General features: G+C 48.1%; 1 protein-coding gene across 1 annotated transcript; it reads left to right on the top strand.

Moving 5' to 3' along the window:
* The first annotated feature begins 708 nt into the window (after positions 1 to 708).
* LOC125528779 (cinnamoyl-CoA reductase 2) lies at positions 709 to 6615 on the top strand. The gene is made up of 7 exons (XM_087521207.1): positions 709 to 774; positions 945 to 1180; positions 1277 to 1446; positions 1895 to 2080; positions 5012 to 5174; positions 5844 to 6033; positions 6124 to 6615. The coding sequence occupies exons 2-7, from the start codon at positions 1051 to 1053 to the stop codon at positions 6326 to 6328; spliced, it is 1044 nt and encodes a 347-aa protein (XP_087377333.1). The 5' UTR covers positions 709 to 774; positions 945 to 1050; the 3' UTR covers positions 6329 to 6615.
* The last annotated feature ends 5338 nt before the right edge of the window (positions 6616 to 11953 follow it).

Genomic DNA, 11953 nt, shown 5'->3' with positions numbered 1-11953 from the left:
TCATAGGGACGGGGCAGTGGGGCGCGAGGAGGAAGACGGGGACGCCGGCAACGTAAGGGAGGCAGTCCGGTGAGGTGGCGGTGACGACGGGCGACGACAGCGAGGATGGCAGCGTCGGGCGCGTGGAGGTCGTTTGGGAGGAGGACAGGGACGACGGGGAGGCGAGCGACTGTGGCGAGGGGCGGCTCCGACGTGGTGGTCTCCGACGACGACGTCGAGCGGTGGGGGCGCGTCGGACCCCAATCCAGATCGAATCGGGGTAGAGGGGAAGGGGCGACATGGGGGAGAAAGTGGGTGCGTGGGGGTTAGGGTTTGTCCGGGTGGGAGGATAAGGGAGTGGAGTGGGCGGATGGGCCAATTGGGCTGCAGCTGGCAGGTTGGCCCAGGGCATTAGAGGGTTTTTCTCTCTATCTTTTTTGTTATTTTTTCTGATTTTATATTTTCTTTTCTTTTATTTTTTTTCATTTTCTATTTTATTTATTTTTAGAGCATTTTAGCATTTTCTAAAAATGTGTTTTCTTTACTATAATTACATGTGCCGTATTTGGCACAAAGCGAACATTTTTGTTTTAATGTTTGAAAACTTTTGATGTTTGACATTATTTAAATTTTTGAAAATTAGAGAAAAGAAAGAAGAAGGAGAGGGGAAATAAAATGTATGGCTGATAGGCGTGACCCCATCCACCTCAGCAGGTCAATACATTGAGTAGCACTAGTCTTTGCCACATCAGTCCGACAGACAGGTCTCATCGGTCAGTTTCATTGTTAGACGCGGTAGGTTTTGAATTAATATGGTTTGTTACTTACTTGCCGCAGTGTTGATTGATTTTTGTAGTTTTCGACAAAAACGGCGGTTTTCTACTACACAAATGTGTGGTGGCTTTAAGTAATTTACTTCTCCTGATCCCACATGTGCGTCACTTTGCTTCCCAACGTCTTTTTAGGTGCCCTTGGTATTCGTAGCAACGTCGATTAGCGCCGTGGAGTCTACAGGCAAGTGGGTGGAGAAATTGTTGAAGCCGAGCAAGCTGCGAGCCATCCAGGAGGAGGATGGCACCACCGTCGCCGTCGCCGTCGCCGCGAGTGTGCGTGACCGGGGGCGGCGGGTACATCGCTTCATGGCTCGTCAAGCTGCTCCTCTCCCGGGGCTACGCCGTCCACGCCACCGTCCGCGACCCATGTATGCACGGCGCGCCTGATCCGGCCGCTCCTCCTCCCTTCTTGCTGTTGCTGCCTGCTTCGCTGGTTGGTGATTAATGCCGGGGTGCCGTTTCAGGTGACCAGAAGAACGCGCATCTGATGCAGCTGGACGGCGCGGCGGAGAGCCTGAGCTTGTTCAAGGCCGACGTGCTGGACAGCGCCGCGCTGGCGGCCGCCGTCGAGGGGTGCGAGGGCGTCTTCCATGTCGCCTCCCCCGTCCCTGCGGATAAGATCGCCGATCCTGAGGCTAGTACACATCTGTCGATTTTCACTTAGTTCCGAGGCCAATTTACCGTGTGTTTTTGGTTCACAAAAATTACACAGTTCCCATGATTTATTCGTTGTTCAACCATGGAGATGGAGTCTCTCTCATAGCAGCAGTACCGTCAGAAATATTTGCAATTGGATTTTGACTTGCCATTTTCTTTCATTTCTGGGTGCGAATCTAGCACTGCTGTCGATGTCGATATAAGTGTATCCAACAGTTGTGGAGTAGGAGCTTATTAGATCAGCATTTTAATAAGTGTGCTCACTTAATAGAGTAATAGAGTGGAAAGTGACTCACTGCTGTCAGAGACGATTACAAGTTGTTACTGCCTTACTAGCACTGTAAAATCTCGTTGAGATCCAAAATTTGGAAACTGCAGATTCTTGATGGTCTGTTACTAACGTTGTGCTAAATATAACCATGCAGTCAGAAGTCATGGTGCCTGCCGTGAAGGGCACCTTAAATATTCTTGAGGTTTGTTCATCTCTGAAGGTTCAGAAGGTTGTGGTGGTGTCATCCACTGCTGCCGTTCATTATGATCCCAACTGGCCTCAGGGTAAACCCAAAGACGAGAGTTGCTGGTCGGACAGAAAAGTTTGCCGGGACAATGAGGTTAGTAATGTTAGAATTAGAACTGTTAGCTGATAGAACAATGAAATTCAGTCACAACATACTTGCTGAAGCTAAGCCTGTTGATATAACAATGGAATTTAGTCCCAATGTACTTGCTGAAGGTAAGCATATACTCCCTCCGTTCCTAAATATAAGTCTTTATAGAGATTTCACTATGGACTACATACAGCGTAAAATGAATTGATCTACACTCTAAAATACATCTATATACATCCGTATGTGGTCAATAGTAGAATCTTTGCAAAGACTTATATTTAGGAATGGAGGAAGTACTTTAATTTCTTTACATGAAGATTTGACATGCGAGTTTTTGTTAATCCCTAACATATTAGTGTATTCTATGGAAAACGTAGGATGATTATTGTATTGTTGTATTGGTCTGACCCTCATATGGGGGTATATATAGGAGTACAACATGGAAAAAGGATTGGAGTACAATTCAAGTCATTGTTGGTTTAAACCAAATCTATCTCTATCTCTCCTAATCCCTAACTAACACGTTTGTATTTCTAACATCCCTCCTTAGTCATAGCGTGAGTGAAGCGGACGATTGCGACTGAATTTGAAGTCTTGCGCTTCCGCTGTCTTCTCCGCTGCCCCATCATCAACTGCGTCTCTGATGGGCACCTAGAGCGGTGACTGCGTCCCCTTCTGGTGCCTCCCTTGACTCTTCTCTATTCCCTCCCGCAGTCACAACGGGAGTGGCGTGGACGCTGGTGACGGCACAGACGCTGTTGACTGGAGTTGTTGCCGATGTGTTGCTGTAGACCAAGTCGTTAATGTCGATGTCGAGGTAACCGATCATGGTGATGTAGCCGTGGTCGAGGTAGTCGTGGTCGATGGTGTAGTCATCATGGATGATGAAACCGCACAAAGCCGGAGGCGCAAAAAAAATGCGCTATGACGAAGCTACAGACGTGGACGATGCACCTTGTAGATGTCAGAGGGTGCCGTCGACGATGAGTCCATCAGTTTTGCCAGGACCGGAGGAAACCCATCGAGCACACATCGGTTTTGCTAGAACCATGTGGCCGGGTAGGGGTGGTCACTATAGTGACGCCGTGTCGATGCAGTCATGTCGTCGTGGATGACGCGGTTGATGCCGTCGTCGTGACGCGGTCATTGCCGTCGTCGAGGTCACATCTTACAGAAAAGTCTGTCAAAGGACGCTAGGTGTCCATCTTGTGGACGAGGCGGCGGCGGTGTGTTGATGAAGATGTTGGTGAATACCACGTTGATGAAGACCTTAGCGATGAAGTGTCAGCTATAGCGTCGCAGCGGTGTGTCGACGATGTGTCGCTTGAAGGTGTCCCTCGTGAAGACGAATTGTCGACGCCGTGTCATGCTGAAGAAGTATGTTGGCTCGTAGCCTGGCGTAGTCGTACAGCTCAATGCAGAGATTGGGCTCGGTGCAGAGGCGTCGGTGTAGCTGTGCAGTATAGATCGGCGGCGACGGTCGATGCAGCCATGTAGAAGATGATGTAGCTCGGCTTGGGATGTAGCGGTCGGTGTAGACGATGGTGTCGCGGGCGTCGTTGCAGATTGCTCGGTGCTGGAGGTGGTGCGCTGTCGTCTGTAGCACGTGTGTTAACGAAGCCATGATGCGGTACGGGATGTCGATGACGAACCAGCTGTGCGGAGCAGCAGAATTGCCGCGTGAAGCTGAACCACCGCGGAGATCCCATCGTAGCTTTGCATGACATCAACGTGCATGCCTGATGATGTCCCGTGCTGGAAGCCGGCTCGATGAAGGTGTCGACGTGTGGCTAAGCTGTCGATGCCGCGTGCAAGACCCTCCCGTGATCGAGGCACTGGTGCGTCGGGTTGATCGCCTGGTCCATATGTAGTCTCCAGATGACATGGAACCTGAAGAACCTAGCTCATGTTGCCGTGTGCATAGGGTATGCACGCATGGATGCATGTCCGTCTCTTGGGGCACACGTCCTCTGGCTGCGTCATAGCCAAACTCCGTACGACCGCTGCTTGTACGCACGGATGGAGGCGGACCTGCGTTGCGCCGCTGGATCTCCAGTTTACCAGCTCGTTCGGAGACGCCGGCCGTGGACGCTTCGCGTACAGTCTGGGAGGTCGCCGAGCGTGCGCTGGTGGCTGGCTCGTTAATTTGGAGGACGCCAGCCTTGGACGCGCCGTGTACTGCCCGGGAGATCGCCGAGTGTGTGCTGGTGGCTGGCTCGTTTGGAGGAACCGCGCCGTCGCGCGAGCCCAAGATTTGTTGGAGAAGCCGGCTCGTTCGGAAGACCGCCGCTCCTGCCGTGTACGTGAGCGCGAAGAAGCTGGCTTGATGAACCAACATGGTAGCCGATCTGCTCAGATGCGTGTAGAGTCGCCGGGTCCTTTCATGCGCTTCATGGTCGCTGGACGAATCGATCCAACTCGTGCTCCGCCGTCATGAGCATCTTGCGGAACCCTATATTTTTCCACCGCGATTTATTTGTAGCTAAGAAAACTGATCTAAGGAATTTCAAAAATTGGAATTGATCTAATCTAAGGAATTGTTCTAATCTACGGAATCGATCGAGTGCCGCGCCTCCGGGAGAGAAGATTAATCTCCCCGGGGGCGGCGCGCTGCGGAAGTAGGGAAGGAACGTAGGATCGGCGTCGTGAGATAACCGCTCTAATACCATATGGAAAACGTACGATGATTATTGTATTGTTGTATTGATCTAACCCTCATATGGGGGTATATATAGGAGTACAACATGGGAAGAGGATTGGAGTACAAGGCAAGTCATTGTTGGTTTAAACCAAATCTATCTCTATCTCTCTTAATTCCTAACTAACACGTTTGTACTTCTAACATATTCATCATTAGTCGATAATTACTTAGAGACTACAAATGGTTGTAACATGTGAGGGCTGCCCTCAAAGCTTTGCAATTTCTGTTGGCAGATCTGGTATTGTCTTGCTAAAACTGTTGCTGAAGAGACAGTTTGGGAATATGCAGAGAAGAACGAGCTAAATGCTGTTACAGTATGCCCTTGTATTGTTTTGGGGCCACAATTGCAACGTGTTGTCAATACTACAAGCGAACTCCTTCTCTATGTCATAAAAGGTGCCCTCATTAATTCATTTTTCCCTTTCTATTGCTGGCGTGTAGGATTATCGCTTATCTGACAAAAACAGAATCATTTCTTTGGGTGGGCGAAACTCATTAAACCACTTGTCAGGCCCTCTTGGTAACGTAGGAATTTTGGAAGAATTGAAACCCTATAGAAAAATTTTCTATTTTGTTTAGAAAATATTCCTATTTAGTCACAAAGCGAATGTGCTTGTAGGAACATTATGAGAATGCTTTTTTGGACGTTCTATAGAATACCTTTTCTTTTTGCAAAACTATAGAATAGCTGAATCTATAGAAAAATATGAATGATTTCTTCCATGTGCTTAGACCTCATGGAAAAAATTCCTCTCGCCCTTATGGAAATTTTGCAAATTCCTTTTTTGGCTGCATGATTTGAGAAGCCATGACATTCAATCATACTTTTTTTTCTGTATATGAGTTTTAGAATCTTGTGCTCTAAGGACGCCCTTAATTTCCTTCAGAGAACCGAACTGCCAAAACTCATCTGCGATGTTGAAGAAGGCTAATGTTATGACAGTTAATAATGTCGTGTATTGCTTATTCTGTTTCTATTGTTTTACCTCATCCTCTTGACAGCATGTTGGAGAATTACCTGTCTTTAATTATTGACTTCTGTGAGTTCTGAAAATTTTATCACAGGAGGTCCTAATGTGTTGAATGACATGCTGTGGCACATAGTCGATGTCCGTGATGTGGCGGATGCCCTGCTTCTGGTATATGAGAAACCGGAATCATCCGGGAGGTATATCTGCGCACCGAATTACATTAGCGCAAAGGCTATGCTGGAGTTTCTAAAGAAGAGGTACCCTGACTACAACTATGTAAAATGGTGGGTCTCTTCTCTTATCATGTGTTCCTTGGATGTGTCAAATGGCACATTCTTACTATTGTTTGAATGACTCTTATCTGCTCTTTGCAGCAAGGCTGATGTGCATCAGAACTCTCGTATCACGCCGATCGTGTCGGGAAAATTGAGTGATCTGGGCTGGAAGCCGAGGGCACTGGAGGAGACGCTTCTGGACAGCATCGAATACCACCGGAAGACGGGAAATCTGCAGGATGTGGAGGGACAGACCTACCGCCTTCCTGATATTTTCCGTCATTTTCAAGCTGCCAACGAATGAGTCGAGAGCGCAGAGCGGCAGTGGACAGTGCTTTATACTTATGTCATTGTCCTTGTGACTGCTGAATATTTTAGGAAATAGTTAAGGATCTGCTGGGAAGATGATAGGAGACCAGAGAGAGTGAAGCTGCTCGTTGCCTCGCCGTAGATTGGTTGTGGCAAACACAACTTTACGGTTCAGGATCGTATCCCCTGATTTTCTGCTGTGCTGTGTCCACTGTCCAGGTTTCATAAATGACGCAAACTGTATTACAAATATTGTTCAGAACATTTTACACTTTGCCGCTCTGCTCCCTGTCCAGATGTGTGACCTCCCTGCATAGGAGGAGCGAGCCTAGCTCGGTTGGCAAGGTGGTGCTCACACGCCCAACCGGCCCACGATTTGAGGCTTGCAAACGTAGGGCGTCTTTGATTCGTAGAATTCTAAAAATGCGGGAGTAGAAAAATGTAGGAATGAAATGTCATGCTCTCAATCCTATAGAATTTTGGTTTTTTATTGCATCATAGGAAAAAACAAAGGATTCTTTGAAAGAGATTTGACTGGATGCTAGAAACCCTATGAGATGTAGTACAAATAAATTCTTAGGAAAAAATCATATAGAATTCAGCCCTTTGTGTTTCTAGTACAAAGTTCAGTGCAAGATCCTTGTGAAATCTAAAAAGAAAATTCAACGCCATGTGTTTTAGTTGCCTGCTCTCAAATGTTGAGATGGTGGCAATCGGTCAGACTTGTTTTATTTGGTGAACTTGTGTAAAACTCGGTTTCGTTAATGAACCAGAGGGATTAACCCCTCTTTTGATTAAAAAGGGGGATTGCTAAATCTCAGTTTGAGACTTAAGGAACTCTCGGTCGATGTTATATTCATGACATCTTACATGAAGATTCATGTAAAATTTTATATGTTGTGTCACTTGATTGAGATTTCGTTAAGTCTCGGTCGGCTAAGATCTTCCCACATCCTAAAAAAAATGCGGGACGTAGGGTGGGGTGGCATGCACAAGACAAGGGAATGGACAAACATGTTTGAAATCCAGGGTGGCGCAAGGGGTGGAACGACATGGGGGTGACGAACGGTGGAGTGAGGGACATTTGTAGATCGGCGATTGCCAGATGGTGAGTTGAGAGAACACATCCAGTGAGAGTGGTGTTGTATTTGCGGCGCAATATTAAGGTGGGTGGGTAAGTATTAGAATATATGATAGAATATTTGTGGTGGAGTTGAGAGAAATCATATTAATGTGGACAAGTAAATCATGAGTTAGCGTACTAGATTATTTATATCATATTGCAATGAACAGGTATTGGCCTAGTTTCGAGCAAAGTGGATACCGATTTGTTTTTCCCAAACAAAAAGAGCTCAACCCTCCTCTCTTCAAGCTTGAGCCTCCTCTGCGATACTGTCATCAAGATGTTAAACCTCTCATCCTTCTTTTCCTCCTTCATGTCGGAGTCTTGATCCATCATCTCTCAGTCTGTGTTGTCATACGCCGGCTCATCCAGGCGATACATACCGGTGAACAGAGAGCAGGCACCGAGCCAATCCACGCCCCTCATTCGCGGCTGGACAAGTTGCGGCGACACAAACTCTGCAAAATGGAGCAGGACTGTGTTGACGTCGACGCAATACGTCACATGCCTAACGGCGGATGCCGGGGACTGCCGCTGAGCTACTTGGTAATGTAGAAGTAGGGAGGCTAGTTTTTTTTCGGACATGATGGTGATGGCGCCCCACCTCCTAGGCCCCACCCGCCCCTGCACCCTTCTTTTTGCAGGCTGCCCCGACTTTTGCCTTCGCATTGAGGCGGCGGGCTTGTCATGTTGTCGAGTTGATCTTCTGGGTGACCGCCTTCTCCGGATCCTCCACCTCTGGTCTTTGGAAGTTTTTCGTATGGGTCCATGCGGCGACCGGAGCGAAAAGGACGGTAATTGGTGTGGAGAGAGGCGGGATGGTAGTGGAGAGGGTGGAGAAGGGGGAGTTTATCCAAGAAAACAATACGGTTGCTTCAAATGCACGGGCCCCATCTCAATTTTGCGTGGCCCGAAGGTGTCAGAATCCTATGTGACGGGGTGTCCAGACTCCCACAAAGCTCCATTGGTTTACGGAATAACAAACACCCACACTGGTCCATGGACAAATGCAGGACAACATTGAATTGCTTACTGTGTCCGGACAAATCGATCCAGACGTTTACAGGCGATTTGAGGGTCCATGTCAAAGATGCCCTTATGCCCTACCGGATGCCCCTTCTAGTAGCGTGACCTTTCCCGATTAAGACATTCAGGCACCCGCATCACCTAAAAATAGTCAAGACATTTCTTTTGTAGTGGAGTGGTTACTGCAAAGGGGAGATGGAACATGAAAACGTGTCACGGCCCCACCTGTCCGCAACCCTAGTGACCAGCTTTTCTTCTTCCTTCCTTTCTTTCTTCATTCCTCTACCCGGCCGCCACCACAACTACATGAATACATCGACAAACGCATTCAACAACCTAAATAATAAATCCCGAATGTTCGGATTTTAAGCATGACAAACCGAACGTTTTTTATGACAAACTAAACTTGCCACCTCGCGTCAAATAAAGTCTGTCATAAAAAACGTTCAGGTTGTCATGCTTAAAATCCGAACGTTCAAAATTTATCGGTTTCCTTCAGCAAACTAGCAAATCAAATTCATATTTGCATGCAAACTTTCTTCTAAAGAAAAGTGGGCATTAATGGATATAAACTAATATCTGCTATTTTAAGCCGAACAAATATATGTATAACATGGCCCTCCTTGATGTTGGCCAGTCTCGCGCACTGCTTAATCAGGGATGGATCACCGACCATGATGTCAAAGAGAAGGTTGTCCACGACCACTTCACCGAGGCCATGGGAAAGGGGCTCCCGCGGGCGCGCGACTTCAATTGGAAGAGCTCGGCTTAGAGGTACACAACTTGGACTCCCTCGCGGACCCCATCATCGCGGAGGAGGTGCACGAGGCCATTAAGCAAATGCCAACCGACAAAGCCCCCGGGCCAGACGGTTTCACCGGTTTGTTCTTCAAGAGTTGTTGGGACATTATCAAGGATGACATCATGAGGGTAGTTTCTCTTTTCGGCAACCTGCACACAGCAAACCTCCACTGGCTCAACTCTGCAAACATTGTACTAATTCCTAAGAAGGAGGGTGCTGAGGGGATCACCGACTTCCGGCCTATTAGCCTCATCCACGCGATTGCGAAGATTGTGGCAAAAGTTTTAGCAATTCGGCTAGCCCCTCACATGAACAAGCTTGTCTCCAACGCGCAAAGTGCTTTCATCAAGACTAGGAGTATCCATGACAATTTTATGTATGTGAAAAATCTCACGCGTCGCCTTCACAAGAGCAAAACTCCATCCCTCCTTTTCAAGCTTGATATACGAAAGGCTTTCGACTATGTGAGATGGGAGTATATCATTGACATCCTCCAGCAGAGGGGGTTCCCGAGCACCTTTCGGAATTGGATCACCGCCCTCTTATGCACCTCCTCCTCGCGGGTTCTCCTCAACGGCATCCCCGGCAGCCCCATTGCCCATGGAAGCGGCTTCCGGCAAGGGGATCCTCTTTCGCCCCTGCTATTTGTCATTGCCATTGACCCCCTTCAAAAGATCCTCGAGCTGGCTACTAGGAAGGGGTTGCTCCACAAAATTCGTGGCCGTGGGTCCATCATGAGAACATCCCTCTATGCCGATGACGCGGCCGTTTTTATTGCACCCATCAAGAAAGATATTGACAACCTCTTCGTGTTGCTCGATGCGTTTGGTGACGTCACGGGACTATGCACTAACTTCCAGAAGAGCTCGGTGGTCCCGATTCGGTGCTGGCACCTACACCTCGACACCATCCTCTAGAACTTTCCTGCTGCCCGGGCTTCATTCCCAATAAAATATCTAGAGCTACCTCTCTTGGTCTGGCAACTAAAAGTTCGGGATTTCCAATTCCTCGTGGACAAAACCGCTTCCAAACTTGTTCCTTGGGATGGGAAAAATATCACAGCCATTGGTCGGGCTGCCCTTGTCAAGTCTGTGCTATCCTCACAAGCCATCTACTTCATCACCCCATTGATCGTTCCACCAAGCATCCTCCACAATGTCAACAAGCTTGAGAGAGCTTTCCTTTGGGCGGGAACAGATAAGACTACCGGCGCGAAGTGCAAAGTTAATTGGGAATCTGTATGTCGACCGGTCGAATATGGAGGTCTTGGGGTTCTAAACACGGAGAAATTTGCAAGGGCACTTCGCTTGCGTTGGCTTTGGTTTGAATCGAAGGAACCCACCAAGCTATGGGTTGGGACCGGCAATCCATGCGACGAGATGGACAAAAATCTTTTCTATGCTTCAACGACTATATCCGTTGGCAACGGTGCGCGCACGCCCTTCTGGGACTCCTCTTGGGTGCGGGACTGCAAGCCAAGAGACATCGCACTGCTTATCTACGCCGCTTCCTCTCGTAAGACATGGAAACTTCGGGAAGCCCTCCAAGATGATGCTTGGGTTCGCAAGATCAAGGTCACTCCCAACTTCACCTTCGAACATCTTCGACAATTTATTGAGCTTTGGTCCACCATCCGCGACTTCCCTCTTGAGGTGCACGTTGAAGATGACATTGTGTGAAACACACATAGAGCGGGATTTACAGTGCCAAGTACGCCTACTTGGCCTAGTTTTTGGGCATCATCCGCTCACCCATGGAGCTTGCAGTGTGGAAGGCCTGGGCCCCGCCCAAGGTCAAATTTTTCGCGTGGTTGGCCATGCAAAATAGGGTATGGACTGCTGACCGGCCCAATTGTGGGCTCTGTCCTCTTTGCAAGCACGTGCAAGAGTCCATCGATCACCTGCTCTTCAGATGGCGGTATACTACTAGGCTTTGAAAAATAATAAAAGATTGGCTCCAGTTCAAAAGCATCAACACTTCCACTTGGCACTTGGCACGGTCAACCAAAAATGGTGGATCGGGCTCTCAGACTCTATCATACCGAATAGGAAGGCCATGGCTACCCTCTCTATGCTCACCTGTTGGACAATCTGGAATGAAAGGAACGCTCGCATCTTCCAACTCAAGAGTGCCTCACCGACGGTTCTACTAGCTAACATCAAGATTGAGGCTCAAACTTGGATCACGGCGAGTGCAAAGAAATTGGGATCTATCATGTCGCGAGAGTACGCCTTTTGTAGTGGTGTTGTAACACGGTGGGTGTTGTAACACAAACCTTAAACTCCTTTTCCCCCTCTTAATTAATGAATGAGGCAAGTCTTTTGCCTCCTTTCAAAACAAATGTATAAAATACTCTCTTCATCTGCCGTGTCAAAAACGCTCTTATATTGAGATGGAGGGAGTAGAAGATGTTCTTTTCAATCCATACTAGTAGAACAACAATAGAACAACATGTCAACACAATTTGCGTGCACGAGGACGTGCGTAGTGCATGACTGGTAACAACCAGAAAGCACCCGAGGCATTTTGGCACCAATCAGCCGGCGACGAAAGCGCGCGGTGCGATGATTCCAATGCGGACGGCACCCGATCTGCTCGTTGCTCGTCTCTACCCTGGTCGCGAGTGGTCTTTGTTAGGTCTCGGCATAATTTTTTGACGTCGATTTGCG

The sequence above is a fragment of the Triticum urartu genome, chromosome 5A, assembly GCF_056163025.1.
Source record: "Triticum urartu cultivar PI428250 chromosome 5A, HENAU_Tu73, whole genome shotgun sequence".
Classification (NCBI taxonomy): Eukaryota; Viridiplantae; Streptophyta; class Magnoliopsida; order Poales; family Poaceae; genus Triticum; species Triticum urartu.
Note: the sequence above shows the minus strand (reverse complement) of the source record. Positions and strands in the feature narration are given on the sequence as shown.